The 20,197-nt window shown below is 43.4% G+C and overlaps 2 protein-coding genes across 3 annotated transcripts; one reads left to right on the top strand and one right to left on the bottom strand.

Annotated features, from left to right (window-relative positions):
- Positions 1 to 372: 372 nt before the first annotated feature.
- Positions 373 to 6,304, top strand: LOC127293948 (endonuclease III homolog 1, chloroplastic). Of its 2 annotated transcripts, XM_051323668.2 has the most exons (13): positions 373 to 626; positions 1,327 to 1,451; positions 1,710 to 1,800; positions 2,144 to 2,262; positions 2,536 to 2,626; positions 2,994 to 3,041; positions 3,608 to 3,726; positions 4,172 to 4,238; positions 4,784 to 4,875; positions 5,220 to 5,357; positions 5,437 to 5,541; positions 5,610 to 5,693; positions 5,915 to 6,304. In XM_051323668.2, exons 1-13 carry the CDS (start codon positions 506 to 508, stop codon positions 6,053 to 6,055), a joined length of 1,341 nt encoding a protein of 446 aa, XP_051179628.1. In that variant the 5' UTR covers positions 373 to 505; the 3' UTR covers positions 6,056 to 6,304. The 2 variants fall into 2 exon arrangements, with proteins under 2 accessions (XP_051179628.1, XP_051179632.1); XM_051323672.2 differs by lacking the exons at positions 1,327 to 1,451; positions 1,710 to 1,800.
- Positions 6,305 to 6,429: 125 nt separating this feature from the next.
- Positions 6,430 to 13,557, bottom strand: LOC127293947 (chaperone protein ClpC2, chloroplastic). Its single transcript, XM_051323667.1, has 10 exons — positions 13,387 to 13,557; positions 12,448 to 13,089; positions 11,377 to 11,492; positions 11,151 to 11,279; positions 10,878 to 11,063; positions 8,549 to 8,764; positions 8,248 to 8,465; positions 8,094 to 8,169; positions 7,907 to 7,996; positions 6,430 to 7,830 (listed from the first exon to the last, which is right to left on the bottom strand). The coding sequence occupies exons 2-10, from the start codon at positions 13,040 to 13,042 to the stop codon at positions 6,655 to 6,657; spliced, it is 2,802 nt and encodes a 933-aa protein (XP_051179627.1). The 5' UTR covers positions 13,043 to 13,089; positions 13,387 to 13,557; the 3' UTR covers positions 6,430 to 6,654.
- Positions 13,558 to 20,197: the final 6,640 nt, after the last annotated feature.

The raw sequence follows: 20,197 nt of genomic DNA, 5'->3' as shown, positions 1-20,197 counted from the left end.
TGTTTGATTCATAGGAACATATCCTATAGGAACTAATCCTATAGGAATCTTGTAGTCTAAAAATCCTATAGGAAAAAAACATGAGGTCATACCTCATGGAAAATTCCTTTGCTACAATCAATCACTCTTCATTTTCCTATAGGATTCAAGCAGCCATGGCATTTCAGTACTATACTTTTCCTATTCGTATGATTTTCCTATCCTATGAATCAAATAAGCCTAGGGTAGAGGGTCCCCTAGCTTTGACCCACTTGCATCTGTACCCAGGTCGATGCCAACGGCAGCAGATTACCAGACGAGAGGCGACGCAGTATCCTACGAGACAGGCTCGGCCACCGCGAGAAGGAAGCCACGCATCGCGGCTCAACGCCACCAGCGCCCAACTAACAGAGAACCAAGACCCCACCAAAAGTCAGGCGAAAGCACAGCAAGAGACCACCATCAGCCAAGAACAATCCTCCCGTTGCTAATAAAACCCTAACGCAGCGGCGCGCACCACCTGCTCATGCCCGTCCATCTCCTCCCGTTCCGCATTGGCCTCCTCTCGTCGGTCCCCTCCATGTCCAGGGCGCGGCCCGCCTCCAGCCTCATCCGCGCCTCCCGCCCGGAGCTCAACCCAGCTGAAAGTTCGCATCTTGCTTTTCCTTTAAATTCAGTGCTGTACCTGTTTATTTCCTTGCTCTGTTTGCTGCTTCTATGCAATTGTGTTCAATACTTGTACATTCAGTTGATTTCTTGTATTTGGCCTGTGGAGGAAGAGGTACAATTTTAGTACTTTCCCCCTTTCTGCGGCTATTTTCTTGAAATGTTGCAGAAGATGGAAGCAACCCCACCCCAGAACCATTTTTTCCCCTTAACCTGAAGGCTTCGAGGCCAGAGTTATTCATTTCGCTTAATAGAATGTGCAAACTCAGCGTGTTCGATGAAGATTTGGTCGTGTATTATAGACTTTCCACTTGGCATGTGCTCGTTTTGGGTATTTAAGGAAACTAATTTCTTTAAAGAGTTATCTCACTTAGTTCTGTAGTATGTCATGCTCCCGAAGCTTTAATTTCAAGGCATAAGTATAATACAAAGTATGTTTTTTTTTTCTCTAAAAAATACAAAAAAAAGTTTTCTTGTTAGTTATCACAGTATTGACAGCAAGAAAAGTTCTATGATGATAACTAATATTTTTTCAGCCTAACTACGCATCCACTTCAACTACAACTTGATACTTCCATTTTTGCTCATATCTATGACTGTTAGAATCTACATGCTTTATTTCTGAAGTGTGTTTAGTATTGTTGTTCCTTTTGTCTAAAGCATGAAGTGATGCATTTTCAGGTGTAAGACAAGTGAAGCGTGAATCCAGTCTTTCTTTTGACAACACCAACTCTGAAATGAACTCCGGCAAGAGGAAAAGGCTGAACCGGGTGCTTGAAGTAAAGGTGGAGCATCCTGATAAGAAGGTGCCTACAGACTCACTATGATGTCTTCATATTAAAAAGGAAGCACAGTGCATGCATAATTTATCTCTCTGTACTTCTCATATCCTTGATTTGAGGTACTGTCTGCTTGAGCATTCAGTTATTCTAAGGTGTAATTGGGCAGCTGCAGTTTCCCTCATTTTGTGCATTCATGCTGTCACTTTTGTAGCGTTTCTTTTCCCGCTGCTAGTTTTTGGTTTACCTCAGGTCCCACTCAAGAAAAATTCTACACATATGCAGGTTGGTATTGTTCCTGACTTTGCAAAATTTCGATATGACAAGAACGAGGCAAAAGCATCAACATCTACAAGGAGGGTACTGGCATCATCAAGTAAGAACAGTTCACCTGATAAGTTTTGATGTTTTGTCTAAATGATTTGATCCATTATAATTCTTCGTCAATCCATATTTTGTACATGTAGCATGTGCTTAACTTTTATTTGGACTACTATCATGAATGTTCAGAATCAGTTAAGAGTCATATTATTGACATAAAAACTTCAAGTATGATCACTAATATTTTTTTAGCCTAACAAAGTATCCACCTCAACTATGACTTAATACTTTCCACTTTTAGTCATATCTATGACAGTTAAAAATCTACATGTTCTATTTCTGAAGTGTTTTTGTATTATTATTCTTTATGCCTAAAGCATGAATTGATGCATTTTCAGGTGTAAGAGAAGTGAAGCGTGAACCCAGTGTTTCTTTTGACAAGTCTGAAATGAATCCTGTGAATAATAAAAGGTTGAACCGGGTGCTTGAAGTAAAGAGGGAGTATCCTAATAAGCAGGTGCCTACTGACTCACTATAATGCCTTCATACTTAAAAGGAAGCGTTGTCATGTATAATTTATCTCTATGTACTTCTCATATCCTTGATTTAAATTACTGTCCACTGGAGTCTTTAGTTATTCTGAGATGCAATTGGACAGCTGTGGTTCCCCTGTTTTGATGCATTTGTGCATTCATGCTGTCATTTTTCTAGTGCTTCCTTTTCAACTGCTATATTTTTTTTTTTGGGTTCAATTCAGGTCTCACTCAAGAAAATATCTAAATATATGCAGGTTGGTATTGTTCCTGATATTGAAGACTTTCGATATGACAAGTTCGAGACAAAAGAATCAGCATCTACAAAGAGGGTACCGGCATCATCAAGTAAGAAATGTTCACTTGCTAAGTTTCGATGTTTCTTCAAAATGATTGGCCGCATAATCATATTTGGTTACTCAATTTCTGGACATGTCGGGTGTGCTTATATTGTGCACAGCTTAAGTTTAAAAAGAATTATCATCAATGTCAAGAGCCAGTTGTTGCATGCTTTTATTTGTTGCTTCAAGTGTGGCTTGTTATCATTAGTCTGTGCAGTTAAACTATCCGACCATATTCCGCTCCCCCCCTCCCCCCGTGGGTATGGTGATATCTTTCATATGGATCACCTTGTTGTAAATGTCCTCGTGTCATGTTATTATAGCTGTAATTTTTCCTCATGTCCTATGAGAAGCTTACCCCTTCATGTCTTCAGTCAGGTTGGAGAAAACGGTCAGAGTTTCATCTGTTGTGAAAGTGGAAGGTAATCTTTTTCTCCTATAATGATAATCAGACCAGGAAAGAGAAATTTTGGCATCTTTTTTGTCGAAGATGCCCGTACTGTTCTAATTATAGATGATTTGTTTTGTTGCAAGCTGATACCAAGTCAAACCTGTTCAATCAGTACCAACACTATTTTCCTCAAATTTTGAATTAGTGAATTGTATCATTTTATCATCTAGTGCTCAAATTCTTTCCACGCACTTCATTATCAAAATGAATGCACTGAACATTTTTATTAATGTTACGTGAAATCAATCTAGCCTTAAATGTTGGCTCCTGCATGCCAGCCCCTTGATTGCCACATACATCTTTTGTTTGGATGTCTAATTTTTCATGAAGTTCAACTGAACTTAGGTTTGTGATACTTTGAGTTCATTTTTTTTTCTCACTTACGCATCAGTACATATGTGCCAGTTGGATGTAGGACAATTGTGTCAAAACCAGACAGTTTGACTACTTTATTAAGCTTTTTGCTCCTACATGTAACTGTGCAATGATCCTCATACCCATTTACTGGTCAGGAACCTAACATAGTAATTTGTGCAGTTGCCGCTCCAGAAAATTGGGAAGTGGTTCTTGGAGGTATTAAAAGCATGAGGTTATCAGGCGAAGCCCCTGTAGATACAATGGGCTGTGAAAAGGCTGGTTCTCTTCTTCCGCCCAAGGTATCTGTCAGAGTTGGTCAAAACTAAAAATGTGTAGTTTACAAAGTACATTTAAACATGAGCATGTGATCCTCTTAGGGTTAATATGTCATACATAGGGTGAGTCGGTTTATGCAATTAGCCAATTCCTCTAATGTTCTTGTCCTATGTCTCCATTTGAAAATATGTTTCTGTTTGCTACTTAGGCAGAAAATGCAGGCTGTGTACCTAATAGATCGTAGATTGGCCACAAATTTGAGCCTATTGATCCGCTAACTTCCAATGGAACTCATATCACTGCAATTTGTTGTATACATACTTTTGCACATTGGTCTGCTAATATTTATAGGCGCATCTAATGTTTGCTTTTGACTGGTAAAAGCTTTAACTCCAGTTAAATAATGATCAGTAACGCTGTTGATCCTCATCAACTAGGAAACCATAAGCTACATTGCTTCCTGTGCAGGAAAAAAGGTTTGCAGTTTTGATATCAACTATGATGTCAAGCCAAACAAAAGATGAAGTTACACATGGTATACTTTAGTAAATATCTCCTTTTGGCAATTGATTGTTACTGTATTTTTCATTATTTTTTAACTTTATAGTGGATGTGAAAGTAACTAAACCAGTGGTTCTTTTAGTGTCATTTCTTGAGAACTCTCAGTTGCGAGGACCATGAAATTCATGCCCTCAGCATATTGCGTTTGACTTTAAAGACTTAGTTCTCTAGCAATCACTGCTCAGAGGATAGTATTTGGCTGATCTTGGCTCAATTTATCATTTCTTGCCCATTAATATACAAAATTGCTCAGCTATTTGATTATTCTATATAAAATTGAATTTGCAGGAAACTGTTATGAGATAGTATTAATATAAATTGGTGGAATGGTCTTTCAGATTCGAATATCTATGGGGATTTTCTATCTGTAGACTTTTCTTTTTTGTTTGTTCATTAAATGAATTAGTCTTGTCATGAAAAGGTCTGACTGTATTTAGTTATTTTCTGTAGCTATAGTTGTACTTAATAGTTCCTCCTTTATAAAGATGATGATTGTATGTTGGAATCAATTTTTATCAGCTGCTGTGGAGCGATTCTCTGAGAATGGTTTACTTGACCCTGATGCTATCGTCAAAACTGATGTGGCCACACTAGCAAATCTTATCAAACCTGTAAGTTGCAAGTGCTTTTCTCTTAATTATAAGATCAATACTAGTGGCACCTTCACAGTTTATTCCAAAGCAGTAACTACTACATTATTAGTACCTGAAGCTATTCATACATCTAAGTGTTGTTACATCATAATCAGAGCGAATGTCAGTAGTTAATAGACTAGACTGAGATAACCCTGCTTTGAACTTCATTACTATTCAATGCGGGTAGTTACAATTGTTGCTAAATGAGCTTGTTGGAGGCGAGCATCTTACCATCATTATTAGTTTCCACTGCCGATCTTGCTCCCCTTACATGAAGCTATTGAATCAGCTATTCATGTTGTACTGTATAAATTAATCAGGTTGGATTCTATCAGAGAAAGGCCCAATTCATAAAAGAAGCTTCTAAAATTTGCCTTGAGCGATTTGGAGGGGATATTCCAGATACTTTGACCGATCTGCTTGCTCTTAAAGGAGTTGGCCCTAAAATGGCTCATCTGGTAAGTTATGTACTTATTATGTCCTCTGTAGTCCAGTTTAGAAAACTTAATTATCTAAACAGCATTTTTCACTAAACAGGTGATGAGCATCGCATGGAAGAATACTCAAGGAATCTGTGTGGACACTCATGTGCATCGCATTTCTAACCGTCTTGGATGGGTCTTCCGAGAAGGAACAAAGCAGGTAGTTTGTTAATTTTGTATTGCCTTTCTGCTTGGAAAAAGTTATCTTTACCAAGTATTTTTGCATAGAAAACTACAACACCAGAGCAAACAAGGATGTCTCTTGAGAAGTGGTTACCAAAGGATGAGTGGGAGCCTATAAACCCACTACTGGTAATGCCCTAATGAACTGATTCATGTTCCATTACAAGGATCGTTTTATTTTCTACTCCATCCGTTCCCTAATATAAGATGGTTTGACAAGCTAAATTAGCCTACCAAAACATATTATATTAGTGAATGGAGGAAGTAATTTCCAAGTAACTATAAAGTTTAGATTATACCTAAAATCTTAGAAATGCTAATCTTAAGTTGAATATTAAAATATCGTGTAGGTTGGATTTGGTCAGACAATCTGTACACCACTGAGGCCCAAATGTGATGGCTGTGGCATAAACACCATTTGCCCATCAGCTTTTAAGGAATCATCGAGTCCCAATCCGAAGCAAAAGAAACGTGGTCTAGGTAGAACTTAATCTGGGGTGCTCTCTGAACCTTTGTAGATGCGTTAGTTACTGATCTGTTTTGGAAGGTGTAATTTCGTGGGTTCTTTTGGTCGTCCTATTGTTTGGATAGTATCCTTTTGCCAGTGCCATTGGAGAACTATGTATCATCATTTTGTACAGAAGCAAGATGTCACGTAGGAATGTATCGACCCTGTAAAAGTTGCAGCATGATTTGTGGTAGCTGAAAATGCAATGGAAAAATTGACGTTTAATATTGTATATTGCCTAGGGCTGCCAACCATTACAGGGAAATATAAGCTTTTCATGTACTGCTTTTCCACTTTCTGAGTGATCACCATTCGTTCATCTATTATAGAGTATAGACATAAAAGTTCCTAAAAGTATTTGTTTGATTTGGAACTTCCTAGCTCTTTTGATGTCCACATCCGTTGGAAATAATATAAGATGAAGTATGAACAAAAATTCTCCAGTATACTTTCTTTCAATCATCGCCTACCAGAATGCTAAACAGGAGTGCAGCAAATGAAATGCAACTGCTAAAAATTTCAAAAAAAAACTATGCAATTGCTTAATTCCTATACATAATAAAGATAGTCAACTAGTACTAACTAGGCAGCAAACTCCCGTGGCTGAGCCTCCGGCCAGGCATCATGCCGGTTGAGGACGACAACTTTCCCCTCTGAGTCGGCATCGATGATCACCCAGTCTCCCTCCTTAACCTCCTCCGCGAGCAACTTGTCCGCGAGTGTGTCCTCGAGCAGCCTCATGATGGCCCTCCTCAGCGGCCTCGCGCCATAGCTGGGATCGTAGCCTTCCTCGACCACGAGCTCCTTGAAGCTCTCCGTCACCATTAGCTCGATCCCCTTACCCCTCATTCGTCCCGTGACCTCCGCCAACATGATGACGGCGATCTCCTTGACCTCGAGCTTGGTGAGTTGCCGGAACACGATCATCTCGTCGAGCCGGTTGAGGAACTCGGGCCGGAAGTACTGCTTCATCTCCTCGTCCACAAGGCTCTTGATCCTGCCGTAGCTGTCGCCAGCCTCGCCGTCACCGAAGCCCAGCTGCTTCCCGCCCTTCTCGATGACGCTGCTTCCGACGTTGGAGGTCATGATGATGAGCGTGTTCTTGAAGTCCACCGTCCTTCCCTTGCTGTCCGTCAGCCGGCCGTCCTCCATGATCTGCAGCATCAGGTTGAACACGTCTGGGTGCGCCTTCTCGATCTCGTCCAGCAGCACCACCGTGTAGGGCCGTCGACGGACGGCCTCCGTCAGCTGCCCACCCTCCGTGTAGCCCACATACCCAGGAGGGGAGCCGATGAGCTTGGCCACCGTGTGCCGCTCCATGAACTCGCTCATGTCCAGCCGGACCATGGCCTCCTCGGACCCGTAGTAGCAGGTGGCCAGCGCCTTGGCGAGCTCCGACTTGCCGACGCCCGTCGGGCCGGCGAATATGAGGCTCGCGACAGGGCGGTCGGGGTTCCTGAGCCCAACGCGCGCGCGGCGGATGGCGCGGCTGATGGCTACGACGGCCTCGTCCTGGCCGATGACACGCCGGTGCAGCGTCTCCTCCATCTTGAGCAGCCGGTCCGACTCGTCCACAGACACCTTCTCCACCGGGACGCTGGTCCAGGAGGAGACGATGCGCTGGATATCCGCCTCCGTGACCACCGGCCCGGCCGACGCGCCAGACTCCACCTCCGCCTTGTTCATCTCCTTGTTCTTGTCCACCAGTGACATGATCTGGGCCTTAAGCTCTAGCTCTTCTGTGCGAAGATCTCCTGCCTGCAAGCGCGCATCAGAATTCAAACCATAACGTTTCCTCTTCTAAGATTTTGAAGATAATAGACGAAACGATTACCATCTCGAATTGCTGGCAACGGATGGCGTCATTCTTCTGTTTGAGGATGTCCTTCAGCTTCTTCTCGAGATCTTTAGCTTCCTCAGGTAGCTGTCACCACAGTTTAAAATTCAGAGTCAGATCTTGTAAACTGAATGCAAGAAGTTAGAAAAGGTTTAGGTCCATCGTTAGAGAAATGTCATTATACCTTGGCATGGCGTAGTCTGACAAGAGATCCCGCCTCATCAATCAAGTCGATCGCTTTGTCTGGGAGGAAACGATCACTGCAAACAAAAGAGACTATCAGAAAAATTTCAGGGTATGTAATAGTGATACTACTAGCGTTCTTTGAATTCACAAACCTGATGTATTGGTAAGAGAGCTGAGCAGCAGCGATCAGAGCTTCTTCTGTGTACCGGAGCTTGTGGTGGATCTCGTATCGCTCCCGGAGCCCTTTGAGAATTCCTATGGTTTCATCTACTGTTGGCTCAGGAACTTTCACAGGTTGGAAGCGCCTCTCCAGTGCAGGGTCTTTCTCAATGTGCTTCCTGTATTCATCGATCGTAGTGGCTCCGAGACACTGACAAAAGAAAATTCGAAATTACTATGAGCAACTTAACATATCTGAGCAGATGTGTGGGTTGATAATATGCATGTGCTTACCTGAAGTTCACCCCTTGCCAATGCTGGCTTCAGAATGTTAGCAGCGTCAATAGCACCTTCTGCTGCTCCCGCTCCTACCAGAGTGTGAACTTCATCAAGGAAAAGTATGATATCACCGTTCTGCTTGATCTCTTCCATCAGTTTCTTTAATCTTTCTTCAAACTCTCCGCGGTATTTTGTACCAGCAACAAGAAGTCCCATATCAAGGGTGATAACCTAACATGATGGGTTAAGACTCATTATTCACATCACCTAGTGATGCTAAAAAAGATTCAGGACAGCTCAAACAATGGACAACATGGTCAACAATAGGTCATGTGACCCAGGTGCTCTCACAAAGGACAAAGTCGATCCAGCAGGTGTAGAGCAGCCTAGCCCGATGACGCGTCTAACTAGAGCACAGCCGCATAGAGTACAAGACAAGTCAAGATAACCAAACCCGGAATCCCTACATATGATTGTAACCGTCTGTTCGTGTTATCCCTTCATCTTTCTACATGTAAACCGACTCAGGCCATCCTACACCTGGCCAAGTATACAAGGCGAGGTAGCTCCTGCCACGCGGTATCTCTTTACACCTCCCAATATATACCCTGAAACCCTAGAAGCTAGGACCTCACAGCACCCAGCATAGCGAGATCAAGATCCCATTGAGATGTCATTTGAGCACACATGTAATAGAGAAGGAGCCACAAATAGCAGTAGGGTATTTCGAAGATGTTTCATGGGACCTCTATAAATATTGTCCCCGAATTCTACCATTGAGTTCTACTAGACGCTCCACCCCTCTAAATATTGTCAGAAAATAACCACGACAGTTGGCGCCCACCGTAGGGATGGTGTGTTTAGATAAATTTCAATAAATTTTGATGGCTTAACTCAAGGTCACACCTTCCACACGGTTTGCGCCAACTGTCGGGGTTGTTTCGTGATAATACTGAGAGTAGGGTGGACAATCTAGCAATGATCGAGATCCCCTTGAGATGTCATTTGAGCACACGGGTAATAGAGAAGGAGCCACAAATAGGAGTAGAGTTTTTGCTGGACGATGTTTTCTGGGACCTCTATAAATCTTGTCTCCAAGTTCTATCATTGAGTTCTACTAGACGCTCCACCACATCTAAATATTGTCAGAAAATAACCACGACAGTTGGCGCCCACCGTAAGGATGGTGTGTTTAGATAAATTTCAATAAATTTTGATGGCTTATCTCAAGGTCACACCTAACATACGCAAGCCATCAAAAACTATTGAAATTTATCTAAACACACCTTCCACACGGTTTGCACCAACTGTCAGGGTTATTTCGTGATAATACTTAGAGTAGGGTGGAGAATCTAGCAATGATCAAGATCCCCTTGAGATGTCATTTGAGAACACGGGTAATAGAGAAGGAGCCACAGATGGGAGTAGGGTTTTTGCTGGACGATGTTTCCCGGGACCTGAATAAATCTTGTCTCCAAGTTCTACCATTGAGTTCTACTAGACACTCCACCACATCTAAATATTGTCAGAAAATAACCACGACAGTTGGCACCCATCGTAGGGTAGGTGTTTAGATAAATTTCAATAAATTTTGATGTCTTATTTCAAGATCACACACCTAACCCACGGAAGCCATCAAAAACTATTGAAATTGATCTAAACACACCTTCCCCACGGTTTGCGCCAATTGTCGGGGTTATTTTGTGATAATATTTAGAACAGGGTGGAGAATCTAGCAAAACTCACAACATGATGGTAGCACCCTATATCTAATATTCCATTCCTTGAAAGCCAGTGGATACTAGAGCCAGTGAAACGGTTGCTACTAAAGCGTAAACTGTGCTCAGGAAAACATCATCCGGTAAAACCCCTAGTATGTCCTGTTTGTGGACTCTTCTTCTTGTCTATTATCTGCGTGCTCAGATGCGCTCTCAAGAGGGGTCTCCATCACCCTATGTGGGTGTTATGAGATCCTAGCGACCCCTCCACCCCTTCATATATACTTTGGTCAGGTGTTGGGTTATAGCCGAGCTGAGTCAGTTTACATGTATATAGAAAGATAAACGAGTAATCATACTGAGGGATTCCGGGTTAGTTCCTCCAACAACCCTTTAAATTTTGTCAGTATTCTGGAGATAACCACAACAGTGATCATGCTTGATATCAACTTTGTTTGGTGGAATTAGTTAGATAATGGAAAATTAGTGTGTTAATAATAACTCAAAGGAAAAAAGTAACAGATCCGAGAAGGAAAAATAATATAGAGCCAATGTTATAGCATTTTTTTCCTGGAATACAATATTGTAGACTAATTTAGCACAAGAGTTGTGAAATGGGCACATACCGTTTTCCCTTCAATTGTTTCAGGCACATCCCCGGTGACAATACGCTGCGCTAGGCCTTCCGCGATAGCCGTCTTTCCTACCCCAGGCTCCCCAATCAGGCAGGGATTGTTCTTTGTTCGTCTCCCCAAAATCTGTACCACGCGTTCGATCTGCTTTTGCCTTCCGATAACAGGATCTAGCTTTCCCTGCAGAAATATTCAGAGTTACCAGTTATTAATAAATTCCCTTACATTCTCAACCCTAATACAATATAATGGGCTTAGTTCAGCCACCTCCACTGCTAGTTTTGTTAGATTAGTCCCATACTCCTCCAGTGTTGGCATCTTGGTTGCAGTGCTTCCTCCCCCAACTCCAGCGCCGACAGTTTCGCTTTCGGAGATTTCAGAAATCATTCTGATAACCTAACAGAAGCAACGTAATCCATAGATGTGAGTCTCCAATTGAGGATACATGTGAAAAGACTCACCATTTCGTTAGCAGTTTTCAGCGTAAATTTACCTCACTGCGTACGTTGCCCAGATCAGCCTGAAAGTTCTTAAGTACAATGGCTGCCACACCATCATCCTCACAGATCAACCCAAGAAGCAAGTGTTCTGATCCAATATAGTTATGCCCTGGACAATGTGAAGGGTATTTAATGTTACAAGGAAAAATTATCTGAGTTCTTCAAGAGGAATCACTGTGCAATAATGGTACGCAGTATTAAAAGCAAATGTTAATATGACTAATGTCGTGGCATTGAGGTAGATTATGATTATCTATCTTATGCAACCAAACTTTATATATTTTTCTATTCGGCTAACCGACTTTTTTTCAATTTTAGTGCCTATATGTCTTTTCACAGCAAATAAGTTCAGCACAAAACAATCCATCAACCACAAAGTGGGCCTAAATGAAGTTATGTTGCTTAAGAATGTGCTAATTACGTTCTACCATGAGAAGTTAAAGTCATCTGACGTTGTTTGCTTATGAAATGCGTGACATGGATTGAAATTTCCTTTGTTGGTTAGATTACCACTGAAATACTAAATATTGTAATTTTTTACTCCGTTAGGGCACCAAAATCTCTTGGATTTTCCTAAACTACTACAAAAGCCTGAAGAGATTTCCTCGAAACTTTGAATTTGGCTCTAATTGATGTGTAAGTGGAATATTTTGATGATAATACAAATATTGGAAAAATATTTCTGCACCTAGTAGAATATCTGAATTTTAGGAATTATTGAAATACTTTTGATGGCGGTGTGTTTGGAATGTCGCCACAGCTCACAGCCTAAACGTATATTTGTGACGATAGGTTGATGTGCATCAGCAGTACATCAAACTCAACCGATCTCCTATTTGATTTTACAGTTTATATAGTACGTAGCATTAAGTAACTTAACTTGCAACAACAGATGCTAATAGATTGATGTCAACATGTATCTTCTCTATGATTATAGAGATTATCAGCATAAGTACTAGTAACTAGGCGCTACAAAAGAATCAAGTTTAATAATCTCAGAAGATAAGCCAAGTTTAAGACTGCAAATTCTTCTTCTTGATGACTGGGAAGGCAATGACACATACCTAGCTGGCGCGACTCCTCAGCCGAGGACTCCAACACCTTCTTAGCCGACGGTGTGAAGGGGATCTCGACGGGGACGAAACCCGAACCCCTCCCGACGACCTTCTCCACCTCCACTCGCGTATTCGTGAGGTTCAGCCCCGCTGACTTGAGCACCTTGGCGCCGATGCCTGTGCCTTCCCGGATGAGGCCCAGGAGGATCTGCTCACTCCCGACGGTGGGGTGCTTGAGGCGCCGTGACTCCTCCTGCGCCAACATGATCACCTTAATGGCCTTCTCGGTGAAGCGCTCGAACATGGCCCGGGTCACGTGGCGGCGGCGACCTCTCGACCATGATCCGTGGGTGGAAGACGACGATGGTCTGAAGGCGTTGCCGCCGAAGAGGGCAGGCGTGAACGTGGCCGGAGCATTGTGTAGATCTCTCCGGTGGCCTGCGAACGCTGACATCTTGACGGGGCGCCAGCTTGCCGGCGTTGGAAGCGCCGGGACCACGGAGGGCGGCCTCGTGGTTGTCCGAGACATCCAGTTGGCCGTGCTGCCTGCGAGTCCGGCAGGCGATCCAAGAGCGGGTGGCCTCAGCAGCAAGGTCCTTTCCATGGCTGCAGGAGATTGCTAGGCAGATGGGCACGTAGCTTTTCCGTGATCTGTGTATACAGGGAAGATTAATCGATCAAGAGGAAGAACAAGACCTGTTTACCAGACAAAGTTTTTTCTCGTCGGCGTTGTTTCCTAGTCAGAATTGGATTTGGGATTCTTCGGTAAGAAAATTAACAGCTTGACGAAGAATTCGATCGACGACGAAGAAGAACGCGTAACGTGTTGGATAATTAGGCAAGAACAATGCATGGGTCGACGGGTCAGATTAGTTGGGATTCGATTTGCTCACGTACCGGAGGGCTCCTGGAAAAATCAACCAAAGAAATTAGGGCTTGGTAAATTACCGAGACAAGAGATCGCGTCCACCAGATGGAGTTCTCAATCCACCACAGCCCGGTACGGGGCAGACTAGAGGGAAGTCCCGTCGAGGGTGGCGCGCTTCCGTGTCAGGGGATCGGACCCAGTTATGGGCGAGAGAATTTGAGACCAACACCAGATGAGGCGGAGCGGACCGCGGGCATCAATTTATACGAGGCAGCTGAGGAAGAAGGTTGCTTTACGATTGGTGACGATTCTAGTTTGGTGGTACGGAGTATGTTTTTTCCATAGCAACTTAGGGCATGTAGATGCTTACGGCATATGCATTATGTAGGTGATAAAACAGTCGATGATTTCACGTTATCTAGTGATGAATACTTCCTCCGATTCATAAGACAGTCAAAATTTTAAGACTTGATACACCTTTTTAATAAAGCAAGCCGTGTACATCTATTGATGCAGAGACTGGAGCTATGCTCCTTTATCGAAAAAAAGACAGTCAAAATTTTGAATTCAACCCGCTTATTATGGATCACAGGAAGTAAAAAATCATATTATACAATGTATTATCTTTTACCTAGTAAGTAAAGTAGGTGATTAAAGTTTTTTTTACAAAAATAAAGTAGGGAAAGGCTCCCTACTGTGTTATTTTCTATTAATAATGAATAGAATATTTACAATGCGTAGCACTTATTACATACTTATAGAGTATCAATCCAGGATTACATCCCGTCTTTGAGACTAGGTTTAGCTCTATGCATGATAAGAGTAAAGGTAGATTTGAATCTGCTAATACATCTTTGGTTGTTGGGAATATTTCCATTGAAAATAGCATAATTTCTTTGATCCCATATGCTCCAACATTCAGCTATCATAATCTCCATGAAAAAATCCAATGAAAATCTTTGTTTTGCTTCATCTGGTATATGTTCATATCCACATTCCATTCAAGTCCAAGGGCTCACCAACTGGCTAAAAGTGCATTCAAAGACGAGATGCATAATGGTTTTCTCTGGGCAGTCATCACAGAGTATGCATTCAGAGTATTTAACATAAAAATTCTTGTGCTTCATCGTATCCTTTGTATTTAATCTGCCATTAAGGAAAAATCATGCAAAAAATTTGTGCCTTGGTATACTGCATGCCTTCCATATTGCAGATATACTATGTGCTGTTTCATGAGTTCTAATAAGCTCTCTGTATACCTTTTTTTGTAGAAAAGTTACTGCCCCAATTAAATGACCATATGTCATGATTATTTGTGACACTCAGTTCCAAGAATTGGAGTTCTTCATGCGGAACAGTATTGAGAGGAAGATGAAACATATCATATATATTTTCATTGGTTGCCTCTATAGCCTTGTCTATGTTAATATTTTGGGTTCTAGAAAAAGAATGCAGTGTGGATATATATCTTGTCTTATTTCATTATTCCAATTATCCTTCCATAAAAGGACTATTTTTCCATTTTGAATGTCCACATAAGTCATTTCCACATAAGTCATTTCATTGTATTTGTCTTCAAGAGCAATAGAATCTTTCCAACAAAAAGAGGCTTTTGTGTTGATGGATTGTGGAGTGCTTCTGTTATCATAATATGCATGCCAGACCAGGTTAACCCAAGGTATATATGCATGATTGTAGAATTTATGCAAGTTCTTCATGAGGAGAGCTTGGTTATGTATTCTGAGATTAAGGATTCCTAGCCCACCTTGTACTTCCTTCATTTCACCAAAAATGTCTCAACTTCATTAAAATTTGGATGTATCCAGACACTATTTAGTAGGTAGATACATCTAAATTTTGATAAAGTTGAGATATTTTTGGTGGGACGGAGGGAGTAAATACGATATACATATGGTAAACAGGAACATCTTCTTTCCATACTAAGAGAAAATCTATTTTTATGTTTCTCTCTCATCCTACGTATCATTGCTAAGATTGCACCATTTTTTCCGACAAAGAGTATATATTAATATCAAAAAATACCAATTACACCCAACCTATACAGCAGCGGCAGTGCCCTAATAGCAAGCTAAGCTTCGGTCCTAGCCTTCGAGTGCAGCCTCTTGACCTCGTCCCGCGCCACGTCCAATAGCGCCATGTTCCTCTGTCTGACTAGAACCCTCTATGACTGCATGTAAATCAACATATGGAAGAAAGCACCAACCTGGTTGCCAATCGTTTTATCTTCGATAGTTAGTTTATTCCTGATGTTCCAAAGAGGCCAGCTAAGGGCCGCAAAGGTGAACCAAAATAATCTATGAAGGGGGCCTGACAAGTCCCGCGAGAGTGAAATGAAATCACCAGCCCTGCCGTGTTCCAATCGGAGTGCATGAGTTTTCTAACTCCAGTCCACATGAATATAGCCATGTGGCATGTGAAGAAGATGTGAAGTCCTCAATCTCTCCACAAAGTGAGAAAATGACATTAGATGGCCTATGGCTTAGCCACCTGCACACAGGATGGAAGCTTTCCCCTTATGATCTGCCAGAGAAACACCTTGATGTTAGGCGGAACCCTTGTTCACCAAACTTCCTTGAGGTACGTGACTGCTGCCTCTTGTAGCAGGCCATAGTACACCGACTTAGAGCATCTCTAACCAGGGGCAGGCCCAGAATTTTGAGTGTGGGTATTCAAAATTATAAAATGCTTTGAATACGAATTAGCGATCACACACATATTTGAGTACGAAGCAGTAAAATACTGAATGAAGCATATCTCATAATTTCTTGAGAAACTCTCGTAATGAAAGATATTTGTGTTAGAGAAAAATATGTATGAATTTATCAAAATAAGAGCATCCAGTATGTAAATTCTTACAAATTTCTAATAATTGGAGTTAGCTTAAAAATGTAAGAGTAGAACAAACACTATATGAGTTTTCTATTACAACAAATACATGAAAAAAAGTTATCTAAAATATAAGGAATAAAATGCTTTACATGGGGCTTTAATTCATGACCCAATGAATAAAAGGTCCCATTCAAACCATTAGAACTACTTCAGCATTCATGTAAAAATTGGGAAGTTTTACTTTTCATATATTTTGTAGAACATTCATATATTAGTATAGTTTTCCAAATGTTTGGGTATAATACCCTTGAATTGAAGTGGGCCCGCCCCTGTCTCTAACCATAACCGAAAAAGTTGGAACCAAAAAACGTGAATTCAGTCTTCCGAAAAAACGTGGAGGACGAAGATTTTGCAGCTGGCGCAAAACAGAGCCCGTAAATACGAATTGAAAAATGTATTTCAAATGTCGCGGGGAAATTTGTCGATAATCATACATATAGATGGCATTTGATGCTCCGATTAAGCATCATAAGTTACATAATCGGATTAGCAAACCTAAATTACATACTACACCTAACCGCGTGAACTAATTTGAAGCAAAAGTAGGCCCGATTAGCCTCTGCGCGCGGCGGTGCCGGTGGTGGCGGAGCGTCGAGGCGGAAGACGGCGTCGACGTGGAGGCCGGTGAAGAGATTCACTCATCCGAGTCAAGCTCGACTATCTCGAGCTTGAAGCGGCGGATGCGCTCCTCCCGACGAGCCGCCTCGTAGTCACTCACTTGGCGGACGGCGTGCGCCTCCTCCCGGCGGAAGCGCGCGGGCCTCCGCCGTCGAGATCGCCACCACCTAAGCGACCGCAGCGTCCTCCTCGTCGGAGCCGTGCAAGTAATCTCCCGCTGAGAACGTGGGCTCCCGCGCGGGGAAGAGCTCCTCCTCATCGGAGCTGTCGTACACGGCTGGCCGCGGTGGGCGACTCGAACCGCCTGATGGCGAGCCCTTGCTGCCGTTGCCGTACTTCGCCAGCTTCCCTGGGGGCGTGAGCCCCCAGTTCGTCCACCGGCAAGCGCTGCTTTTCGTGCGGAACACGGGGGGCCGTGGCGGCGAGTCCCCGCCGCCCAATCCCGCATCGCGCCCTGCAAAGCCACCACACGAGGCCATGGCGTCGCGGAGCTGGGGCGAATGTAGGCCGCTGCAAGCTGGATTGCTCTCCGGAGAGGAGGCATGCGGCGGCGGAGGGAGTGTTAGCGGCGGAGGGGAGTAGGGTTTGGAAACCGAACTCCCCTCCGTGGCCTGTTTTAATACGGGGCGGCCGCTGAGTTTCTCAGGCCCCCGAACTCGTTTTACGGGCCAGGCCACGAGTTCGGGATCCGTTCTGGGCCTCTTTCGGCCTGAACCCATATTTTCGCCGGAATTTTTCAGTTTCGGCCCGTTTTACAGGCTCTGTTAGAGATGCTCTTAGCCGTGAACGCTCTGGAGGCCTCCAGAGATCAAGACACCCCGTTGTTCTAGAACTCCATCGGGAGCTCCTGGACCTATCGACAAAGGTTATCCCAGTCCACCGTTTCCGCAAGGCCAAAGTGCCTCCGAAAGAGAATGAGCCATTCCACCGGGATGACCCCTGAACTTGAGTCGCGTGGACCGTGATGGCGGGGTCAACACAAAAACTGAAAAAGGCAGGGGTAGTGTATATGAAGGGGACCCGTCCAACCCACCAATCCTTCCATAAGTAGGTCCACTTCCCATTGTGAACCACATGTTTCGCCCAAGCTTGAAATGCCATTTGATCTTCTAGATGGCATTTCAGAACCGGGAGCCGCACGTAGGCACCTCCTTGGAGAAGAAGTCCCGCCCCCTAGGTATTTTGCACGGATAAGGTCTGCCCACAGACCCTCTACATTTTGGTAGATCTTCCAAATCCACTTAATAAGCGCACTGTTCATGATCTTGGTGTTGAGGATTCCCAAACTCCGAACTCCCTAGGCTTGCAGACTCTGGCCTAGTCAACTATGTGGTATTTCCTCGAGTTCCCGACACTTTCCCAAAAGAATCGGAATCTCGGCCCATCCATCACATAACTGGTCGAGTAATGGAGTAAGTAGATCCCGTTTGCGAAAATAGGTAGGCTCGAGAGGCAAGAGTTAGTGAGTTGCAGCCTTCCTACAGAGGCTAGGAAAAGGCCCTACCATGGATTGACGCGGTGCCCCACTTTCTCCGCTAAAAATCCCAATCCACCACCCTAAGTGGACTACTGCTCACCGGGTGATGTGAGCATTACCCTTCCTACAGATCACACTCACGCAGTGTAGGATAACGTTGCATAGAAAACAAAAATTTTCCTACCGCGAACACGAAATCCAAGCCAAGATGCAATCTAGAAGACGGTAGCAACGAGGGGATTATCGAGTCTCACCCTTGAAGAGATTCCAAAGCCTACAAGATGAGGCTCTTGTTGCTGCGGTAGACGTTCACTTGCCACTTGCAAAAGCGCGTAGAAGATCTTGATCACGGCGCCACGAACGGGCAGCACCTCCGTACTCGGTCACACGTTCGGTTGTTGATGAAGACGACGTCCACCTCCCCTTCCAGCGGGCAGCGGAAGTAGTAGCTCCTCTTGAATCCGACAGCACGACGGCGTGGTGTCGGTGGTGGTGGAGAAATCCGGCGGAGCTTCGCTAAGCGTGCGGGATGTGGTGGAGGAGAGAGGCCGCTAGGGTTTGGGAGAGGGGGGCGCCGGCCATCTAGGTGGTGCGGCCACCTTGTGGTCTTGGGGTGGCCGGCCCCCTCCCCTTGGCCCCTCATTATATAGGTGGAAGCCCTAAGTGTTGGACTACAAGTCTCCGAATAAGACCCGAACCAAAAACCTTCCATGTGATAGGGAAACCTACCCAAGGTGGGAATCCCACTTGAGGTGGGATTCCCCCCTTCCATGTGGGGGGGGGGGGGGGGGTGGCCGGCCCCCATAGGGGGAGTCCACTTGGGACTCCTCCCCCTCTAGGGTTGGCCGGCCATGGAGGTGGAGTCCCGGAGGTTTCTTCCGGACTTTTCTAGAACCTTCCATAGAACCTTCCGGATCATTTTAATTCACATAAAATGACTTCCTATATATGAATCTTATTCTCCGAACCATTCCGGAACTCCTCGTGATGTCCGGGATCTCATCCGGAACTCCGAACAAATATTTGAACTCCATTCCATATTCAAGTTCTACCATTTCAACATCCAACTTTAAGTGTGTCACCCTACGGTTCGCGAACTATGCGGACATGGTTGAGTATTCACTCCTACCAATAACCAATAGCGGGATCTGGAGATCCATAATGGCTCCCACATATTCAACGATGACTTTAGTGATCGAATGAACCATTCACATACGATACCAATTCCCTTTGTCACGCGATATTTTACTTGTCCGAGGTGTGATCATCGGTATCACTCTATACCTTGTTCAACCTCGTCTCCTGACAAGTACTCTTTACTAAATGCACGTGGTATGTGGTCTCTTATGAACTTATTCATATGCTTGCAAGACATTTAGACGACATTCCACCGAGAGGGCCCAGAGTATATCTATCCGTCATCGGGATGGACAAATCCCACTGTTGATCCATATGCCTCAACTCATACTTTCCGGATACTTAATCCCACCTTTATAACCACCCATTTACGCAGTGGCGTTTGATGTAATCAAAGTACCTTTCCGGTATAAGTGATTTACATGATCTCATGGTCATAAGGACTAGGTAACTATGTATCGAAAGCTTATAGCAAATAACTTAATGACGTGATCTTATGCTACGCTTAATTGGGTGTGTCCATTACATCATTCATATAATGATATAACCTTATTATTAATAACATCCAATGTTCATGATTATGAAACTAATCATCCATTAATCAACAAGCTAGTTAAGAGGCATACTAGGGACTCTTTGTTGTTTACATATCACACATGTATCAATGTTTCGGTTAATACAATTATAGCATGGTATATAAACATTCATCATAAACATAAAGATATATATAATAACCATTTTTATTATTG

Source organism: Lolium perenne, chromosome 4, assembly GCF_019359855.2.
Source record: "Lolium perenne isolate Kyuss_39 chromosome 4, Kyuss_2.0, whole genome shotgun sequence".
Classification (NCBI taxonomy): domain Eukaryota; kingdom Viridiplantae; phylum Streptophyta; class Magnoliopsida; order Poales; family Poaceae; genus Lolium; species Lolium perenne.
Note: the sequence above shows the minus strand (reverse complement) of the source record. Positions and strands in the feature narration are given on the sequence as shown.

Excerpts from the sequence above, each read along its gene's own strand:
- LOC127293948 (XM_051323668.2), top strand. The coding sequence starts at position 506 with ATGCCCGTCCATCTCCTCCCGTTCCGCATTGGCCTCCTCTCGTCGGTC. Across the intron at positions 1,452-1,709 it reads TGGAGCATCCTGATAAGAAG|GTTGGTATTGTTCCTGACTT; the intron begins GTGCCTACAGAC and ends ACACATATGCAG. Across the intron at positions 3,042-3,607 it reads ATCTGTTGTGAAAGTGGAAG|TTGCCGCTCCAGAAAATTGG; the intron begins GTAATCTTTTTC and ends TAATTTGTGCAG.
- LOC127293947 (XM_051323667.1), bottom strand. The coding sequence starts at position 13,042 with ATGGAAAGGACCTTGCTGCTGAGGCCACCCGCTCTTGGATCGCCTGCC. Across the intron at positions 11,064-11,150 it reads TAACAAAACTAGCAGTGGAG|GGAAAGCTAGATCCTGTTAT; the intron begins GTGGCTGAACTA and ends ATATTTCTGCAG. Across the intron at positions 7,997-8,093 it reads TCAGACTACGCCATGCCAAG|CTACCTGAGGAAGCTAAAGA; the intron begins GTATAATGACAT and ends CTGTGGTGACAG.